Here is a 21956-nt window from a genome sequence, read left to right as displayed (position 1 = left end):
AAACCGGAGCACCCGGCGGAAACCCACGCGGTCACAGGGAGAACTTGCGAACTCCGCACAGGCCGTACCCAGAACTGAACCCAGGTCGCTGGAGCTGTGAGGCTGCGGTGCTAATCACTGCACCACTGTGCCACCCAAAATATCAGATCTTTATTTCCCTCTCTTCCTATCGGAAGCTTTGTGTCACAAGCATTTATTCTTCATATATCCCATGAACTTAACTATCAAGAGAACAGGTTCACATCAACCCATACCTTGCCTCTACACCAACCCCTTACACCACTAAGATTTCTTGAATTTGTACATTTGAAAGTAGCTGCTGCTCAGGTTAGCGGTTAAATTGATCCAATTATAATAGTTACCTGTCGTGCGTGTCGCTGGCTGTGCTCTCATTTAGCGTAAAGAGCTCTTTAAGTTCTCCAAGGGAGAAATGTCGTTCAACATCTTGTTCCTCATCCACTACACAGCTACTCAGTGCCTTCTTATGAGTCTGACGCTGGAAAATCTTCTCCTCGATTGTCCCGGTCTGAAACATCACAGGATACTGTTATAATAAAATAATCTTTGGCCCCAGTTAATACATTATTTCCATTTACATAGTGCATTATCACATCATAATCTCTCAAAGCTCTTCACACAATTATTTACTTGAGTCCTGAGTCTCTACTAAGCCATCATTTTTCATAATGGTTGAAACTAGACCGCATTAACATCTGATAGGACACTGCGTTTGATCAAAAACAACTTCCTCAAAATTAAACATATAAATAAGGCTCAGCTCAAATATTTTCTTTGCCAGAAACTACAAAGTAAAGTTCAAAGCTTATTAAGGGGGTCGCCATATTTTCCCTTGTCCTACATCTAAAACACTGCTTTGCAAAATGAGGAATCAATGCTGTAGTGTCAGAGTACCTGCTAATGGCACTCCTAAAAATGTTCTAAAGAAAAAGAAATGGAATTAGATAGCACCTCATCACATCTTCAGGGTGACTAAAAGTGCTTCATAACTATGGATTACTTCTGAAGTGCAGTCACTGTTGCTATATGTGCAAACATAGCAGCCAATAGTGCACAGTAAAGTTCCACAAATAGCAACTGAGATAAATGGCCTGACTTCACTCAAAAAAATCAATTTACAATATACCACTCTCTCAGTAGGGTGTTGACGTGTTAGTTTAGATTATGTACTTAAATCCTGGAGTGAGGCTTGAACCCACAATCTTCCAACCTGACACTTGAATGTAGGATTGAGACTAGGCCAATTGAACAAATATAGATAAGTATTATTTATTTGTTTAAATACATGACAATTATTTTGAATCCTGTTTGTTCTGAAAAATCCAAATAAGCTATGGCAACTTGTGAAAAGTTATTTAAGTGATCCGTTCATCAAGTTGAATGCTCAGAAGGTAGTTGAACCAATTGCACATTTCATTGGAAAACATTTGAGGTAGACTAGCTGACTCCCGAGTCAGAAATATTTCAAGAAAAGGACTATATTTCTAAACATTACTTGTAAAATAAGTTAGTGTTGAATCATCTGATTTCATCTGAGAAATTAGATAAAACTACTGTAAATATATATCTATTGTATCAGATTATTTCTTTTTAAGTTTAAGTATCAAGTGAATAAACAGAGGTCTGATGTGATGCTGTACTGCTTTCAGAGAGTGAAGTGAGATCTTCTGCAGGCATACTAAAGTCCAATACCCAATAGCAATTACCAAGTTTGCTGTTTTCCCCCTTAGGCGCGTTAACAAAAATGTACCTAGATCTGAAGGCAAGAATAGACATTGTTAAAAATGTATGGGGAGTTGGGACTCACCCATGAGAGAGAGATCTAAGAAAGCCAAAATATAAAGTAAGAAGATTAAAGAAGCTCAAAAGACCGAACAAGCACACATTGGCCTCTGATTTACATCAAATCTGTTAATCTTTGTCCCAAACTTCTATTCAGAATAGCGAAGAATAATTAACAGTCCAGTGAAATATTGCCCCCATCAAGAGTGAAATAGAATCTTTATTTTTTTTAAAAATACCGTTGTATTTTAATCACTACACAGAAAACGAAAGGCTTTAAGCCGCATCAGCTGCTTTGTTATATGTAGAACATTACAACTCGCATTCATATAGTGCCTTTAACATTGAAAAAAGTCCCAAGCTGCGACACAGACATAAAATCCCTAAATGGAGCCAAAGGAGGAGACATTAGAATAGGTGAGATTGCCCAAAGTGGATGTTAAGGAGAAATTTAAAAGTACAGGGAAATGGCAAGGTGGAGAGGTTTAGGGAGGAAATTCCATAGGCTATGATCTAGATTGCTTAAGGCACAGCCGTCAGTGGTAGGGTGAGGGAATGATGAACAAGAGGCCAGAACCATAGGAGTGCAGAGTCCTGCGAAGCTGTAGTCTTGGAGGATATTACAAAGGAAGAGTGAGGCCATGATGTCATTTAAACACAAATGAGAATATTAAATTGGAAGCATTAGAGGCCGGGAGCCACTGTAAGTCAGCAAGGACAAGCGTGATGGGTGAGCAGGAATTGGTGCGGCTTAGGTTATGGGCAATAGAAAGCACTAAGCTCTGTGATTTGTCATCTCAACCCCAGGACATTACCACTTCAGGACATTCTGAAAAAGAATTGATCTCAAGAATGTAATAACATGAAAAATGCCCATTTTTCAAAGGCATATTTTGGCTGACTGGAGAGTGAAAAAGCAGAAACAGCCCACAATTGAACCGCTCAATTTTGCAATCAACAATTGTGAGACTTAATTTACAGACTGATGTAGGAATTACAGCTATTATAAAGCAAAAAAATGTCTAAAACCACAAATCCAAAATCTAGATTTAGGGGCATCATAAATTGCTGAAGCTTCCCTCTCCTGATTTAGCAGATGATACAAACTACTTAACTGGATTATTGCCTTCAATTTATTTCCAGCATTTTAGAATTGAGAGAGATTCTGTGTTATGAATGCTGGACTTAGTATGATTATGTTTTAAAATCTGTGATCTTTAATGCTGTCGGAAGAGACATGTGACCTCACACCAAGTCTGCCCAGAGACAAGCCAGGGGTCTTGGTTACCATGAACACAAGGAATCAAGATCAAAGACCCTTTTGAAAGCATACTGCAAGGTTCTAACACCTGAGTGACAATAGAATTCGCTCTCCAAGACTCTCAAATTGTAAACAAGGAGCCAGGAGCTCTAAAAATGCAAATTCGAGTTGCAATTGCTGACACCTGGAAACAAAGGAAAGCCCTGGTGGTTTTGCTATGAACAGACTTATGGACTCTGAATATTGACTTTTGATTCTGGATAAATTCAACAGGCTTTCCTAGGTCTGTAATCTGGAAGGAAGACATAAAGACGAGCAGGTGTGGAAGTGAGCAGAAAGGCATGGCACTATGCTTAATGGGAAATATAGCCAAGTTAGGAATAGTAGCTTTGCTGAGCTTTGATTTTAAGTGGCAGAAACCACAATGAAATAGTTAAAAGTAAAGGCAGAGCGTGTGAGACAGTAAAGACTAGCCGACACTGGTAATTGCAAAGACATCTGTTCTTTATGGCCTGAGTGTGTGACTCCCTGTGGTTTGAAGTAGATGGACTCATATGAATCAAATGATGTCCATCCCTGTGTGAGTGATAAGGAGTGCTAGGCCCCTCTTATCTTCGTGAACTGCCACTACTTGATGTTGCTGCAGACGGCACGAAACACTCAGGAATGTAAACCTAATAGAGATAGCAGGCTGCGCCGCAATTACTTGTCACAGGGTAGAGACAGACTCATGATCCATGTAGGGAGTGAGACCAGCATGGTTATTGATGATTCCTATGCTCTTGTTAATTAGCTTGCTTATCCGCTTTGTTTTATCTTGCTGGTACAAAACAATATTTTATTAGTAACAAGTATGTATTGAGAATGGAGTGTATTGTAACCTCAGTAACAGATGTACTGCATGTCACCACGTGGGTGAAGTTGAATTGTATCGCACTGATTGGTTAAACAAGGAGGTGTAGCATGAATCTTAATGTATAAACAGTAGTACCTGTATCACAAACTTCACTTACTCTGGGGGGGGACCCGACAGACTCTGGTGGAGTCAGTGCCGCTGTTCTCAGAGTAAGTCCGCTGGCGACTGCGCAAATAAAGTAATTGATTTTACCTACACATCCGACTCGGTATATTTACTGAACCAGACTGAAGGCAAAAAGAACTCAGATTCACACAGGGACAGCCTCAGAAGAGGGAGAGGGAAAACAACTGCTCTTAGAACAATGATACAGCAAAAGGCTGCTAGGATTTGAACCTGGTTCGAAGGCTTGAGGTTTGCGGAGCAGAAAAGACCAACAGGGTCCCCACAGATTGCCTTATTAACAGAGGACCAGTTGAGTGTGCTTGGAAGCAGTGAGCGAAGAGGATACTGGCAGATCCAACCCATTGCAACTGGGAGGAGCTTGAGACTTTTAACTGCAAGGATACCTTTTTGTAATGTATAAATGTGGTGTGGGTTTTCGAGTGTGTTAATAGTATAGCTTTCTCTGTAATTTAGTTTCTTTGCTCCCTATCAATTACTGTTTAGCTAATGTTGATTTTTTTTAGTTTAGGGTTGTTATAGTAAAGATCTTAAAACATGAAATCTTGTCATGTAATTCTTTAATCAGTCTGGGAAGTTCATATCTCGTTTTATAGTCAACGGTCTCAACTGAGGTCATAACAGCAACTATAACAAAGCAGATTCTTACCGACAAAAGCCTGTAGATGTAGCAAATTTTCTTCTGACCATCTCGCCATATACGAGCCATCGCTTGCTCATCGTTAGCTGGATTCCAGTCTGGATCAAACATGACTAACCGGTTTGCACCAATCAGATTCAAGCCACACCCACCAGCTTTGCTACTCAGCATGAAGATAAATTCAGGATTCTATAAAGAAATTAATAATGAAATCCTCAGAACACCCATCTTCAAATGCAATGACAATTATAAAATTGAATTATAAATATTCATGGCTTTCCTAACTAATCAAGGAGCATCATTTAAAGATATTAGGAGACCTTCTCAACTGGCCAAGAAATGGCCAGAATGTAAAACTTCAGGATGGGTTAACATTTCAGGTGAACCCTTCATATGAATCAAATTCAAGCAAGGAAAGCTAGCTGCATAATTATTTGAACTAGACAGCAGTATTTAGTTATGTTTCACATTTTTTTAAGTTTATTTTATTTTTTTTTAAATTTAGAGATACAGCACTGAAACAGGCCCTTCGGCCCATCGAGTCTGTGCCGACCAACAACCACCCATTTATACTAACCCTACAGTAATCCCATATTCCCTACCACCTACCTACACTAGGGGCAATTTACAACAGCCAATTTACCTATCACCTGCAAGTCTTTGGCAGTGGGAGGAAACCGGAGCACCCGGCGAAAACCCACGTGGTCACAGGGAGAACTTGCAAACTCCGCACAGGCAGTACCCAGAATTGAACCCGGGTCCCTGGAGCTGTGAGGCTGTGGTGCTAACCACTGCGCCGCCCCAAATAGTATTTTATAAAATACTATTATTGAGAAATATACAATGAGAATGGAAAAGTTTCACTACCATTTTGGCTGGGATAACTCAGTTGGGATGGAGGTAAAAATCCACTTTACAAAACGATTGTATACAGCTGGAATTGATGTACATTTTATATGGAGAGATTTTGAAAAGAATTAAATGTGAGGAAACCTTATATAAAATCATTGTTTACATTCAAGAGGTTTATTATAATTCATGTGGCATAAGTTGACCTTTCTAATGATGAAAAATCACACAAAGGTAGGTAGAATCAGTAATCTGTTACAACAGGGAGAATCATAGTAGGGAGAGGGTAATGAAAGCAAGTTCATGTTCAAAAAAAGTGTCAGCAGATATCATTTGTTTTAGCACAGGCTGAGCTCAATTTGTCCTGATAATTTTTCTAATTAGTTAGTACAATGTGTGAAGATAAGAAATGGCAAAAGACTACAGGGAATCAAGATTTCCAAGAGGCAGCTACTTGCCATTTTTCTTCCCCCGCCCCATCAGTGAGAGAAATTTTAATTACAAAATGCAATAGCAAAGTAGTTATAATGTTGGTAGCCCAGGTCCCACTAAAATATTCAGTCTCTTGTATTCCCCTCGCTAAGAATATGGCAGAGTTATGAAAAAGAAATTTCTCTGCTCCACTTCTTCGTGCTTGCTGCTTGTTCTCCATTTCCTTCTCGCTCCATCCACTTCTCCCTCCCTCTTCCACACTCTGGTTTCAATGATAGCATTCTTGCCTCTCTGATTCAAAACTCTGAATTCAAGCCCAAGATTTGAACACATAATCTAGCATAACATTTCAATGCAGTACTACACCATATTATAAAAAGGATATGGAGATCGCCCGGAGAGCAAGAGCACAGCGAGAGTGGCAGGGAGGATAAAGGAGTGACCCAGAAAGGAAGGGCACAGCAAGGCCAATGGGGAGGATAGGGGAGGCTCTGGGGAGGGTTCAGAGAGGACCCACCACGTTTGAAAAAAAAACCAAAGTGTGACGACACAGGAAAGTGGGTAAGTGATTGGTTGGAGAGTATTTCCCTTTTTTTCTCCCTAAACTAGGGCATTCTTTCCAATTCGGAGCCGGGAAATTAATAACCTCAATTAGGGTGAGTATAACAGGGAGTAGTAACATAAAGCAGGTCTAGAGGCATTAATTAAAATCAATAGTTTAAACAAGGTTCCAAATAGATTCTAAAAGAGGGAATAGAGGTTTTTTTTAGATCATGGATGGGCAGCTGCGACCTGTTGCTTGCAGTTCCTGCGCCATGTGGGAACTTCAGGACACTTCACTTGTCTTGGGTGACCACATGCATAGGAAGTGTCTCCAGCTGCTTCAGCTTGAGCTCACAATTTCCGAGCTTGAGGGGCAGTTGGAATCACTATGGAGCATCAGGGAGCAGGAGGTGGTCACTGCACATGCAGTAAGAGTGCAGAGATGGGTGGCCATCCGGAAGACTAGTAAGAGGCAGGAGGTGCAGGAGTCTTCAGGGTGTGTGCCACTCTCAAACAGATACTCAGCATTGGAGACTGCTGGGAGTGACGATACTCTGAAGGAGTGCAGTCCAGACCATGGAGCCAATAGGCAAGGGAGCAGCAAAGTGTAGAAATGCAGTTGTTATAGGAGATTCCATAATCAGGGGACAGACAGGCATTTCTGTAACTGTCATGGTGAGTCTGTAACTGTCATGGTGTGTTGCCTTCCTGGTACCAGGGTAAAGGACATTCTGCAGGGTCAAGGGAGTGAACCAGAAGTTATGGTACAACATAGCAAAGGCAGGTATTGAGGTCTAACGGTCAGATTTTCAGAAGCTAGGGAGAAAGTTAAAGGGTAGGACCTCGAAGGTAGCAATCTCTGGATTACTCCCAGTGCCACTTGCAAGCAAGAGTAGAGATAGGAAGATAGGGAGGATCAACGCATGGTTTGAAGCATGGTGCAGGAGGGAGGGCTTCAGATTCTTGAGACATTAGGACCAGTTCTGAGGAAGAAGGCACCTATTCAAAAGGGTCAGTTGCACCTCAACAGGATTCCTCGCAGGGAGGCTCACTAGTGTGGTTGGGGAGGGTTTGAACTAAATTGGCAGGGGTATGGGCACCAGCATATCGAAGTAGAAAAAAGGAATAAGGTGCATTATGTGACAGTGTTGGACAGTAATAGAGAAGGGAGTAGTTCCATCGGAGCACACTGAAGGGCTACGAGGAATGCAAAGACAGGATTACAATTCATGTATGTAAACGCACAAAGTGTAGTGAATGAGGTTGCTGACCTACAAGTACAAATAGCAGTATAGGAATATGATGTAGTGGCAATAACAGAAGCGTGTCTTAAAAATGTTGTTGAGTGGGTGCTTAATATACAAGGATATGAAGTGTTCAGAAAAGAAAAAGGAAAAAAGGGAAGTGGGGTGGCAGTAGTGATTAGGGAAGACATCGTAGTGTTGGAAAGGGGAGGGGGGGAAAATGTCCTTGAGGGGGCAAGGACAGAATCCATTTGGTTGAGAAGCAAAAAGGGTATGATCACGCAATTAGGGGTATTCTATAGGCCTCCAAATAGTGAGAGAGAGAGAGAGAGGAGCAAATCTGCAGGGAAATCACAGAGATGTGCAAGAACTATAGAGTGGTGATATTAGGGACTTTAATTACCCAAATATCGATTGGGATAATTTTTTTTTAAAGAGTAAAGGGAAAGGAGGAGGAGGAGGAATTTCTATATGTTCAGGAGTACTTCTTTGATAAGTATGTTCTCAGCCCAACTAGAAAGGAGGCACTGCTGGATCTGGTGCTGGGAAATGAGGTGAGCCAAGTGGAGCAAGTGCCTGTGGGGGAGTACTTGGACAAGAGTGATCATCATATCATAAGGTTTATACTCGTAATGCAGAAAAGCGGGAACGATAAGATAGAATGGCTAGATGGGGAAGAGGGCTAATTATAATATATTAAAAAGGAATCGAGCCAGGATAAAATAGACCTAAAGACTGACAAGAAAAACTGCAATGGAACAATGGGTTCTCTTTAAGGAGGAGATGGTTTTGTTACAGGCTAGGTACATTCCAACAAGGATGAAAGGTAGGGGAACCAAAAACAGGGCTCCTGGATGACGAGGGAGATAGAGATGATGATGAAACAAAAAGAGGGTGTATGACGCATGCCAAGTGAATTATTCAAGTGAGAACCAGGCCAAATACAATAGGTTGAGAGGGGAGGTGAAGAGGAAAGTAAGACTGGCAATGAGAGAATATGAGAATAGAATCACAGTCAACATAAAAGGGAACCCAAAAATCTTCTACTGGCATGTAAATAGTAAACAACTAGTAAGAGGGGAAATGGGGCCTCTTAGGAACAAACAGGGTAACACATGCTTAGAGGCAGGCTAGAATACTTAATGAGTACTTTGTATCAGTTTTTACTAAGGGAGAGGAATCTGACAAAATATCAGTAGAAGCGGAGAGAGTAAAGGCAATGGATAGGATAAAATTGAGGTGGGGGGACATAGTGAAAAGGGTAGGTAAGTCCCTGGTCTGGATGGTTTGCATCCCAGGTTGCTAAAGGAAGTGGAGGTGGAGATAGCGGAACATAAGAAATAGCCCTTCGAGCCTACTTCGCCATACAATGAGATCATAGCTGATCTTCTACTTCAACACCACTTTCCTGCACTATCCCTTGATGTTTTTCATATGTAGAAATTGATTGTTCTCAGTCTTGAACATAGTCAACGACTGAACCTCCACAGCCCTCTGGGACAGAGAATTCCAAAGATTCACCACCCTCTGAGTGAAGATATTCCTCCTCATCTCAGTCCTAAATGGCCTGACCCTAATTCTGAGACTGTGTCCTCTGGTTCTGTACTCCCCAGCCAGGGGGAACATCACTCCTGCATCTACCCTGTTGAGCCCTGTCAGAATTTTGTATATTTGAATACCTCTCAATCTTCTAAACTCCAGAGAATAAAGACCCAGTCAATTTAATCCTTCCTCATTGGACAATCCCTCCACCTCAGGAATTTGTTTGGTGAACCTTGTTGCACTCCCTTTAAGGTAAGAAGACTAAAACTGCACACAATACTCCAGGTGCAGTCTCACCAAGGCTCTATATAATTGCAGTAAGACATCTTTACTCTTATACACAAATCCTCTTATAATAAAGGGCTTGCCATAATCTTCCACTCCTCCCTGGATATGGGAGAGGTGCCAGAGGACTGGAAAGTGGCAAATGTGACACCCTTATTCAAGAAAGGGTTAAGGACAGTCCTAGCAACCACAGGGCAGTTAGTTTAACATCAGTGGTGGGTAAGGTTTTAGAAACAATAATCGGGGGGAAAAACATCATCACGCACTGGGAGAGGTTAGAATTAATTAAGCATAGCCAGCACAGATCTGTAAAAGGCAGATCTTGCTTGACTAAGCTAACTGAATTTTTTGATGAAATAACAGAGTGGTTGATGAAGGGAATGTGGTGGATGTTGTTTATATGGATTTTAAGAAAGCCTATGGTAAAGTACCACATAAAAGGCTGGATAACAAAGTGAGGCTCATGGAATAGGAAGGTCAGTGTCCAACTGGATAAAAAATTGGCTTAAGGACAGAAAACACTGAGCCATGGTAAACACTTGTTTTTCAGACTGGAGCATGGTAGACAGTGGTGTTCAAGGGCCAGTGCTAGGACCATTGCTTTTTTAAAATGTTATTTATTTATTTAGAGATACAGCACTGAAACAGGCCCTTCGGCCCACCGAGTCTGTGCCGAACAACAACCACCCATTTATACTAATCCTACATTAATCCCATATTCCCTACCACATCCCCACCTTACCTCAATTCTCCTACCACCGACCTATACTAGGGGCAATTTACAATGGCCAATTTACCTATCAACCTGCAAGTCTTTGGCTGTGGGAGGAAACCAGAGCACCCGGCGGAAACCCACGCGGTCACAGGGAGAACTTTCAAACTCCGCACAGGCAGTACCCAGAACTGAACCCGGATCGCTGGAGCTGTGAGGCTGCAGTGCTAACCACTGTGCCACTTTTTGTTATATATAAATGATTTGGATCTTGGAATACAGTGTAAAATTTCAAAGTTTGCTGATGATACCAAACTTGGAGTGGCAAACAGTGAGAATGATACAACCTGCCTACAACAGGATACAAGATAGACTAGCAGAATCAGCAGACAAGTGGCAGATGGAATTTAATACAGACAAATATGAGGTGATGCATTTTGGCAGAAGGGACAGGGTGAGGCAATATAGACTTAATGGCGCAATTCTAAAGAGCGTGCAGGAAAAGAGGGACCTGGAGGTGTATGTGCATTGATCTTTGAAGGTGACAGGACATATTGAGAGTGGTTAGCAAAACATATGGGATCTTGGGCCTCATAAATAGAGGCATAGAGTACAAAAGCAGGGAAGTTATGCTGATCCTTTATAAAACTCTGGTTAGACCCAACTAGAGTACTGCATCCAGTTCTGGTCACCACACTTTAGGAAGGATGGGAGAGTCCTTGAGAGAGTGCTGAGGAAATTTACCAGAATGGCTCCAGGGATGGGGGATTTCAGTTACAAGTTTAGGTTGGAAAAGCAGGGGTTGTTCTCCCTGGAGCAAAGGAGATTGAGGAGAGATTATGACAGGCCTAGATAACTTAGACAAGGAAAAAGTGTACCCATTAACTGGTGGCCAGGGTTGGGGCCGACCATGACTCATGGCCCTCCTGCCTTGGGCGCTATGGCATTGGAAGGATGAATGAGAATGGACAGAGACTGCTCGAGTTGTGTACCAATCATAACCTCTGCATCACCAACTCGTTCTTTCACACTAAAACCTGTCACCAGGTTTCTTGGAGGCACCCAAGATCACGTCGTTGGCACCAGCTGGACCTCATCGTCACAAGGCGAGCCTCCTTAAACTGTGTTCAAATCACACGCAGCTTCCACAGTGCGGACTGCGACACCGACCACTCCCTGGTGTGCAGCAAGGTTAGACTCAAACCAAAGAAGCTGCATCGCTCCAAGCAGAAGGGCCACCCGCGCATCAACACGAGCAGAATTTCTTATCCACAGCTGTTACAAAAATTTCTAAATTCACTTGAAAAAGCCCTTCAAAACACTCCCACAGGGGATGCTGAGACCAAGTGGGCCCACATCAGAGACGCCATCTATGAGTCAGCCATGACCACCAATGCAAACGTGTGAAGCGGAATGCAGACTGGTTTCAATCTCATTTTGAAGAGCTGAAACCTGTCATAGCCGCTAAGCGCATTGCACTGCTGAACTACAAAAAAGCCCCCAGCGAGTTAACATCCGTAGCACTTAAAACAGCCAGAAGTGCTGCACAAATGACTACTGGCAACACCTACAGTCATATTCAGCTGGCCTCAGACACCGGAAACATCAGAGGAATGTATGATGGCATTAAGAGAGCTTTTGGGCCAACCATCAAGAAGATTGCCCCCCCTCAAATCTAAATCAGGGGACACAATCGCTGACCAACGCAAGCAAATGGACCGCTGGGTTGAGCACTGCCTAGAACTGTACTCCAGGGAGAATGTTGTCACTGAGACCGCCCTCATTGCAGCCCAGTCTCTGCCAGTCATGGATGAGCTGGACGTACAGCCAACAAAATTGGATCTCAGTGATGCCATTGATTCTCTAGCCAGCGGAAAAGCCCCTGGGAAGGCCGGCATTACCCCTGAAATAATCAAGAGTGCTAAGCCTGCCATACTCTCAGCACTCTATGAACTGCTTTAACTGTGCTGGGACGAGGGAGCAGTACTACAGGACATGCGCAATGCCAATATCATCACCCTCTATGAAAACAAAGGTGACCGCGGTGACTGCAACAACTACCGTGGAATCTCCCTGCTCAGCATACTGGGGAAAGTCTTCGCTCGAGTCGCTTTAAACAGGCTCCAGAAGCTGGCCGAGCGTGTCTACCCTGAGGCACAGTGTGGCTTTCGAGCAGAGAGATCGACCATTGACATGCTGTTCACCCTTCGTCAGCTACAGCAGAAATGCCACGAACAACAGATGCCCCTCTACGTTGCTTTCATTGATCTCACCAAAGCCTTTGACCTCGTCAGCAGACGTGGTCTCTTCAGACTACTACATAAGATCGGATGTCCACAAAGTTACTAAGTATCATCACCTCATTCCATGACAATATGAAAGGCACAATTCAGCATAGCGGCACCTCATCAGACCCCTTTCCTATCCTGAGTGGCGTGAAACAGGGCTGTGTTCTCGCACCTACACTGTTTGGGATTTTCTTCTCCCTGCTGCTCTCACACGCGTTCAAGTCTTCAGAAGAAGGAATTTTCCTCCACACAAGATCAGGTGGCAGGTTGTTCAACCTTGCCCACCTAAGAGCGAAGACCAAAGTACGGAAAGTCCTCATCAAGGAACTCCTCTTTGCTGACGATGCTGCATTAATATCTCACACTGAAGAGTGTCTGCAGAGTCTCATCAACAGGTTTGCGGCTGCCTGCAACAAATTTGGCCTAACCATCAGCCTCAAGAAAACGAACATCATGGGACAGGACGTCAGAAATGCTCCATCCATCAATATCGGCGACCACGCACTGGAAGTGGTTCAAGAGTTCACCTACTTAGGCTCAACTATCACCGTAACCTGTCTCTCGATGCAGAAATCAACAAGTGCATGGGAAAGGCTTCCACTGCTATGTCCAGACTGGCCAAGAGAGTGTGGGAAAATGGCGCACTGACACGGAACACAAAAGTCCGAGTGTATCAAGCTTGTGTCCTCAGTACCTTGCTCTACGGCAGCGAGGCCTGGACAACGTATGTCAGCCAAGAGCGACGTCTCAATTCATTCCATCTTCGCTGCCTCCGGAGAATCCTTGGCATCAGGTGGCAGGACCGCATCTCCAACACAGTAGTCCTCGAGGCGGCCAACATCCCCAGCTCATACACACTTCTGAGTCAGCGGCGCTTGAGGTGGCTTGGCCATGTGAGCCGCATGGAAGATGGCAGGATCCCCAAGGACACATTGTACGGCGAGCTCGCCACTGGTATCAGACCTAACGGCCGTCCATGTCTCCGCTTTAAAGACGTCTGCAAACGCGACATGAAGTCCTGTAACATTGATCACAAGTCATGGGAGTCAGTTGCCAGCGATCGCCAGAGCTGGCGGGCAGCCATAAAGGCGGGGCTAAAGTGTGGCAAGTCGAAGAAACTTAGCAGTTGGCAGGAAAAAGGATTGAAGCGCAATGGGAGAGCCAACTGTGTAACAGCCGACAACCAATTTTTTCTGCAGCACCTGTGGAAGAGTCTGTCACTCTAGTATTGGCCTTTTTGGCCACTCCAGGTGCTGCTCCACAACCCACTGACCACCTCCAGGCGCTTACCCATTGTTTCCCGAGACAAGGAGGCCAAAGAAGAAGAATGTAAGATAGTCACCAAGAAATCCAATACAGAATTCAGAAGAAATCTCTTTACCCGGAGAGTGGTGAGAATGTGGAACTTGGTACCACAGTAAGTGATTGAGGTGAAAAGAGGGTTACGTTGATAAAGTTAGATGGTGAAGGATGGGAGGAGGCTCAAGTGGAGCACAAACACCAGCATGGATTGGTTGGGCCGAACGGCCTGTTTCTGTGCTGTATATGCAATGTAAGTAAACTGCATTGTCAGAGGTACTGTCTTTTAGATGAGATTTTAAACCAGGTCTGGTGGATGTAAACAATCTAATGGCGTTATTCAAACAGAAGGGGAGTTTTCCTGAGTCTGGCCAAAAGTTGTCCCACAGCCAAAACAAATTACCTGGTCATTTATCTGATTTGCTGTTTGTGGGGCTTTGCTGTGTGCAAATTGGCTGCCATATTTGTCTATAAAACAATAGTGATAGCACTTCAAAAGTAATGCTCTTTATCTTTCTCATACTTCCTCCACTTGTCCCTCTCTTCCTGCTCCTCCTCCACTTAGATTCTCGTTCTCCACTTCTCTTTTCCGTTACTGCTTTTCTTCCATTTCGTTTCATACAATGCCATCTTTCCTCCCATTTCTTCTACAATACCTTTTTCAACTTTACCGTGACAACATTTCCTCCCCCTCACTCCATTTCCTGCAGTTTGGAATGATGTGCGAGGACAGTAAGAGAATTGAAGGAAATACAGGCAGCTGAAACTAATATAGTCAGTCCAGATTATGAGGAAGACCAAACACTGCTGCATTGATAGCACCTTCCAAATAACAGAGCATTGATTTAGATTCTCCAAACCTTTCAGCACAGCTACATTTGAGAACCCAGCAATAAATTATTTAGGAAATTAACTAGATAACATATCACAAGCCCGCAGGAGCTGTCTCACAATGAAAACAACCAAAATCAATCTTGCTAAAAAAAAATCCAAAATGTCACAGCTTTTTGAATCTATGAAGTTTATGCTTCTTTATTCTTGTATTAAAGAAAAAACATCAATTTCATTGCAAATAAAGCAAGCTAGCATCCACCGTCTCAATGTGTCCACGTGGCAAGGATGTTACAGGAATTGGCTCACCTTGAATTAATTTTAGAAATATCAGTACTTTCTACCTGCAGCTTCATTTTACTAATGTGGAGACCTCCATACAAGAAAGCTGAAAGGTGTGATAAATACTGAACCTTTATGCCAGGCCAGTCTGAAACAGGTTGTAGCTTAGATAAATATGTAGTTAGCATCAAGTAAGGATATCAGGGGCTTGCCAAGTGTCAATGGACAGCTACTCCACCATGTTCCCATAAACATGAAATATGTGTATATAGATAGAGCAACTTCATTTATTGTTACTATTATGTTGGAGGGACTATGACTGTTGCTTTAGATTTCAAGCCCAGTGGCACATTATCTCCATGCAGAGGTATTAGGAATTACTTCATGGCAATTAAGTGTTGCACAAAGACATGTGCTGTCACTTACTGTGGGATTATTAAAACGCTGCACAATCTTGGCTCTCTTTTTCACTGTCATGGTACCATCCAATCTAACATAAAGGTATCTAACAGAAAGAAAACATTACAAAGTTATTCTTCCTTCAAGAAGAAATAAACATTATCTAATACTAAACAAGAAACGAACAGTCAGCCAATCTTGGTTAACTGCAGGATCAACGTAGTCTGCAGTGTAAACTGTAAAGTACAGCAAGAAAAAAAGCACCTTACGTGAAACAGAAATGAATCGAAGGACATTCTCAGTCTCACTTATTTTTATAACGCACATATGTATAATATATACAATTCCCAGTAACTAAAACTGTAATCTAGAAGTAAAATATGTATCAAATTACGCATACAACTTCAGATTCTGTGTCTCCATCACCCTTATTGCTTGTTCGCCATGTGCACCCCTCTACTGCTACGCTCAAAATAAATTATTTAAATGCAACCCTTAGATTGTTGACAGCTTCAGCATCCCATTAGGTTTCAGCTCAAATATTACAATGTTGAAACACGCTCTCCTACTAATGTAATAAAACCAATTGATGCAATAGTTTCATTATGGTAATATGTCTAAATTACAATTACAAACAGTATTTTCTTTAGTTTTTTTTAAATATTCTGCTTGCCACCTTTTTCCCCATTCACTCTTCTATTTTTGTTATAACTTTATTTAGTCATAGAGTAATAGAGTTATACAGCACAGAAACAGGTCCTTCAGCCCATCGTGTCCATGCCGGCCAGCAAGCACCTATCCTAATCCCATTTCCCCGCACTTGGCCCGTAGCCTTGTATGCCATGGTGTTTCAAGTGCTCATCTAAATACTTCTTAAACGTTGTGAGGGTACCTGCCTCTACCACCCCTTCAGGCAGTGCGTTCCAACCACCCTCTGGGTGAAAAATATTTACCTCAAATCCCCTCTAAACCTCCTGCCCGTTACCTTAAATCTATGCCCCCTGGTTATTGACCCCTCCGCTAAGGGAAAAAGTTTCTTCCTATCTACCCTATCTATGCTCCTCATAATTTTGTATACCTCAATCAGGTTCCCTCTCATATAAATTCCGAAGAAGGGTCACTGACCCGAAACGTTAACTCTGCTTCTCTTTCCACAGATGCTGCCAGACCTGCTGAGTGAATCCAGCATTTCTTGTTTTTGTTTCAGGTTCCCTCTCAGCCTTCTCTGCTCTAAGGAAAACAACCCTAGCCTTCATTGCTGAAATGTTCCAGCCCAGGCAACATCATGGTGAATCTCCCATGCACCCTCTCCAGTACAATCACATCCTTCCTGTAGTGTGATGCCCAGAACTGTACACAGTACTCCAGCTGTGGCCTAACTAGCGTTTTGTACAGCTCCATCATAACCTCCCTACTCTTATATTCTATGCCTCAGCTAATAAAGTCAAGAATCCCATACGCCTTCCTAATCACTGTATCTATCTGTGCTGCTGCCTTCAGTGATCTATTTACAAGTGCACCAAGGTCCCTCTGTACTTCCGGGGATTCTACCAGCCATTGTACATTCCCTTGCTTTGTTAGTCCTCCTAAAATGCATCACCTCACACTTCTCAGGATTAAATTCCATTTGCCACTGCACTGCCCATCTTACCAGCTCATCTATATCGTCCTGTAATCTAAGGCTTTCCTCCTCACTATTTACGACACCACCAATTTTCATGTCATCTGCGAACTTACTGATCATACCTCCCATATTCACGTCTAAATCATTAATGTACACTACAAACAGCAAGGGTCCCAGCACTGATCCCTACGGTACACCACTGGTCACAGGCTTCCAATTGCAAAAGCAACCCTCGACCATCACCCTCTGCTTCCTGCCACTATGCCAATTTTGGATCCAATATGCCAAATTGCCCTGGATCCCATGGACTCTTACCTTCTTGACCACTCTCCCATGTGGGACCTTATCAAAAGCCTTACTGAAGTCCATGTAGACTACATCAACTGCTTTACCCTCATCTACACACCTAGTCACCTCCTCGAAAAATTCAATGAAATTTTTTAGACATGATCTCCCCCTAACAAAGCCATGCTGACTATCCCTGATTAATCCCTGCCTCTCCAAGGGGAGATTAATCCTGTCCCGCAGAATTTTTTCCAATAGCTTCCCTACCACTGATGTTAGGCTCACTGGTCTGTAATTACCTGGTTTATCCCTACTACCCTTCTTGAATAATGGTACCACATTCGCTATCCTCCAGTCCTCTGGCACCTCTCCTGAAGCCAGAGAGGATTTGAAAATTTGTGTCAGAGCCCCCGCAATCTCTTCCCTTGCCTCACATAGCAGCCTGGGATACATCTCATCTGGACCTGGGGATTTATCCACTTTTAAGCCCACTAAAACAGCTAATACTTCCTCCCTTTCAATGCTAATTTGTTCAAGTATATCACAATCTCCCTCCCTGATCTCTACACCTACATCTTTCTTCTCCATAGTGAACAGAGATGACAAGTAATCATTTAAAACCTCACCTACGTCCTCCGGCTCCACACACAAATTGCCACTTTGGTCCCTAATGGGCCCTACTCTTTCCCTGGTTATCCTTTTGCCCTTAATATACTTATAAAACACCTTGGGAATTTCCTTTATCTTGTCCGCCAATGTTTTCTCATGCCCCCTCTTCGCTCTCCTAATTACTTTTTTTTAAGTACCCCCCTACACTTTCTATACTCCTCTCGGGCCTCTGCTGTTTTCAGCCCTCTGAATCGGCCATCAGCCTCCTTTGTTTTTCCTTATCTAATCCTCTATATCCCATGACATCCAGGGTTCCCTGGACTTATTGGTCCTACCCTTCACCTTTACGGGAACATGTTGGCCCTGAACTGTCACTATCTCCTTTTTGAATGACTCCCACTGGTCTGATGTAGACTTTCCTACCAGTAGCTGCTCCCAGACCACTTTGGCCAGATCCTGTTTTATCACCTTGAAATCAGCCTTCCGCCAATTCAGTACCTTTATTTCCGGTCCATCTTTGTCCTTTTCCATAACTACCTTAAATCTTAGAGTTATGGTCACTATCCCTGAAATGCTTCCTCACTGACACGTCTACCACTTGTCTGGCTTCATTCCCTAAGATTCATTCCCTAAGTACCACTCCTTCTCTTGTAGGACTTTCTACGTGCTGGCTCAAAAAGCTCTCCTGGATGCACTTTAAAAATTCTGCCCCCTTTAAGCCTTTTACACTAAGACTATCCCAGCTGATATTAGGTAAGTTGAAATCCCCTCCTATTATTACCCTATTATTTTTACACCTCTCTGAGATTTGCCTACCTCTCTGCTCCTCTATCTCTCCCTGACTGTTTGGAGGCCCGTAGTACACTCCCAGCAAAGTGATTGCACCCTATTTGTTTTTAAGTTCTACCCATATGGCCTCATTTGAGGAACCTTCTAAGATATCATCCCTCCTTACTGCAGTAATTGACTCCTTGATCAACAGTGCAATGCCACCTCCTCTTTTACACCCTCCCCTGTCACGCCTGAAGATTCTATACCCTGGAATATTGAGCTGCCAGTCCTGCCCTTCCCTCAACCATGTCTCTGTGATAGTATTTTAAAAATATTTTAAAATAACAAATCCAAATCTTAACATTTCTATAAACAAAGAAAGGATTTACATTTAATAATGCTTTGCACGCTCTCAGGACATCCCAAAGCACTTTACTGCCAAGGAGGTACTTTTGAGATGTCGTCGCTGTTGTAATGTAGGAAACTGGCAGCAATTTCCACACAGCGAGGTCACACAGACAACAATGAGATAATGACCAAATAATCCAATTTAGTGAGGTTGGTTGAGGTGTAAGTATTGGCCAGTCCACCAGGGAAAACATCCCCGCTCTTCAAATCGCGTAATGGGATCTTTGCATTCACCTGAGAGGGGAGATGGGACCTTAGTTCAATGTCTTATCAGAAAGGCAGAACCTCTGATAGTGTAGCACTCTCTCAGTAGTGTACTGAAGTGTCAGCCGAGGTTATGTGGCCAAATCAATGGATTGGGACTTGAAGCCATAACCTTCTAACTCAAGAAGCAAGGGTTGTACCAGAGCCAAGGGAGACAACGTAATATTTTTAGAGATCGTTAAATACTGTACCTTTTATTTTTGCATTGCTCATATCATAGAATCCATTTTGGGGATTCAAACCACGTAAAAAAAAAGGCCTCTGGTTGAAAATGAGCTCCAAAACAGGTGACCAAAAGCTTGGTCAAAGAGGTAGGTTTTAAGGAGTGTCTTAAAGGAGAAGAGAGAGTTAGTAAGGAGGAGATTCCAGAACTGGAGGCCTACACAGCAAAAGACATAGCTGCCAAGATTGTAGGGCTGGAGGAGGTTACAGAGAAAGGCAGGAGTGAGACCACAGAGGAATCTCAAAGCAAGGATGAAAATTTTTAAATCAAGGCGTTGCCGGACTGGGAACAAATGCAGGTTAGGGAACACATTGGGTGAATGGGATTGGTGTGAGTTAGGATACGGGCAGCAGAGTTTTGGATCAGCGCTCAGAAGTGTAAAGATTGACATTACAAACACAAGTGAATTTTTGATATTTTGTAGCATTAGAGACAATTCACAACTGAGCAAACTGGTAGTGTTCTCACCTCTGAACCAGAAGATTGTGGGTTCAAGCCCCATTTACAACCACCGCAGCCATGATTTACAGATGATGTCACTTTCAGCCAAACCAAATAACCAAACTCTTGTAGCTGTTTTTGTCTTGAGAATATCTGGGCTAATATCTTGTCGGATTTAGTCACAGGATTCTATGTTCAAAGCTTCTTGAAGTTAGGAGAGTTCCTCTTATCTACATTATGTAGATCAAAACTGGTCCAATGCATCACTTATTTACTTGCAATGTCACACAACTCACCTCCTGTCTCTGCAGAGCTTCTCAAACAAATCCAGAGTCTGTGTGTAATTTGATACTAGTACCACTTTATCAGAGCTAGTACTTCGAGTCATGGCCAAGATGTAATCAAGGGTAAGCATCTTGCCTGAAACAAGAAACAGTAAAATGTGGAAGAATTAAAAGAATTTTGTTAAAAACATATTTTCCACTCTGTGGTTTAATTGCTGAAATAAGAATATTCCACATGCTATTCAAAAAAAAATGACTTGCTTGTAAAATCTGGACCCTGAATTTCCTCAAGTCCAGTTATACCTAGGGAGTAACTTAGAGTGATTGCAGGCAAAGTGGAAACTGGGGTGGAACCCAGTAATGCAGGTCTCTGTCTGATGATAGCTATGAGAAAATTTCCTCTGGGAGCAAGGGCAGGCAGTAGTTTTGAGAGTACCCGGAAGGCAGACATCATAAACAATTCCACCGTAATTCCCACTGCTCATATATCATCTTCCCTGAATGTACTGCATGTTGGTACAGCAGAGCAGTGCAAATGGGACTCACAAGAGTGTCCAAGGCAGAGATATTGCAGAAAATAAAATTCTACCAGTGAAATTTGCCTTCATAGAGGGGCACCATTTCTACTTTATACGGGCACTACAGTCAGAATTTCCCCAACAATATTATGATGAGAAAGTTGCAAAACTAGAGCAGGGAATGTTGAAGGAGTTTTCAGTTGTTTAAAGCATTTGAAGAGTTTAAGAGAGTAAACAGACAATATTTCCACTAGGTTGTGAATCAGTAAAAAGGCAGCACACATTTAGGATCAGTACTAAAAGCATAAAGGGAGGATTTAACTGTTTTTTTCCATGCAAAGGGTCGCTAGACCATGAATTCACTGTATGGCTATTGAAGTAGAGTCAATTGCAGGACTAGGGAATTAGATAAATACTTGGAAAAATTTTTTAAAGGGTACAGAGAAAAAGCATGAAAATGGGATGAGAGTAGATTGTTTCAATCTTGAACTATCATTGTTACAGGTATGATGGTCCCTATGACATGAATCCTGGAAAACATAACAGAAGGGGAAAAATACCCAAGCCATTCTTCACAGACCTGTTCTGACTGGGCAACAAAGATTTTTTTTTAAACATTCCAGTGGACGTAGGTAGATTATTTTCAAAATTTATGTCACTAATCTGCAGCTTATTGGGATGCACAACCCTTTAAAGGCACCCATAAAAAATATTAGCAAGCATTTTTCTACAATGTAGAAACAATATAATCTGCCAGGCTTGTGTCAGTGAGTCATTCGCGAGTCCCTGACTCATGTCCTATTACTTTGCTTCCAGACACTTCTTTCACAAAACTGTTGAGCATCAGTATCAGACATGCCAGGGAGGGCAGCTGCTGCATTAATGCACTCAGTAAATGGAAGGAATACACAGAATATTCATATTGGCTCTATGAACTCCGGGCACTTGTAGGCACCTCGCCTAAATGACCTTTCTTCTAGACAGTAATTGCTATCAATCCATTCAATTATTGGGACTTGACTGTCGAGCCCAATTCTATCCTCACCTGACACCGTTATTTGCACATTTTACAGTAGGGTAACT

At 42.6% G+C, this 21956-nt stretch overlaps 1 protein-coding gene across 1 annotated transcript in view; it reads right to left on the bottom strand.

The window, feature by feature from the left end:
- Positions 1–21956, bottom strand: part of rad54l (RAD54 like) — a 56754-nt gene that overhangs the window by 3333 nt on the left and 31465 nt on the right. Inside the window, exons 14-17 of the mRNA XM_068036929.1 lie at positions 20368–20491; positions 15474–15552; positions 4750–4929; positions 363–526 (exon numbers count right to left, since the gene is read on the bottom strand). Coding sequence (XP_067893030.1) covers positions 363–526; positions 4750–4929; positions 15474–15552; positions 20368–20491 — 547 coding nt within the window. The remainder of the gene's footprint in view (positions 1–362; positions 527–4749; positions 4930–15473; positions 15553–20367; positions 20492–21956) is intronic.

Source organism: Heterodontus francisci, chromosome 8 (assembly GCF_036365525.1).
Source record: "Heterodontus francisci isolate sHetFra1 chromosome 8, sHetFra1.hap1, whole genome shotgun sequence".
Classification (NCBI taxonomy): Eukaryota; Metazoa; Chordata; class Chondrichthyes; order Heterodontiformes; family Heterodontidae; genus Heterodontus; species Heterodontus francisci.
The sequence above is the reverse complement of the archived record's forward strand: the minus strand, read 5'-3'. Positions and strand labels throughout refer to the sequence as shown.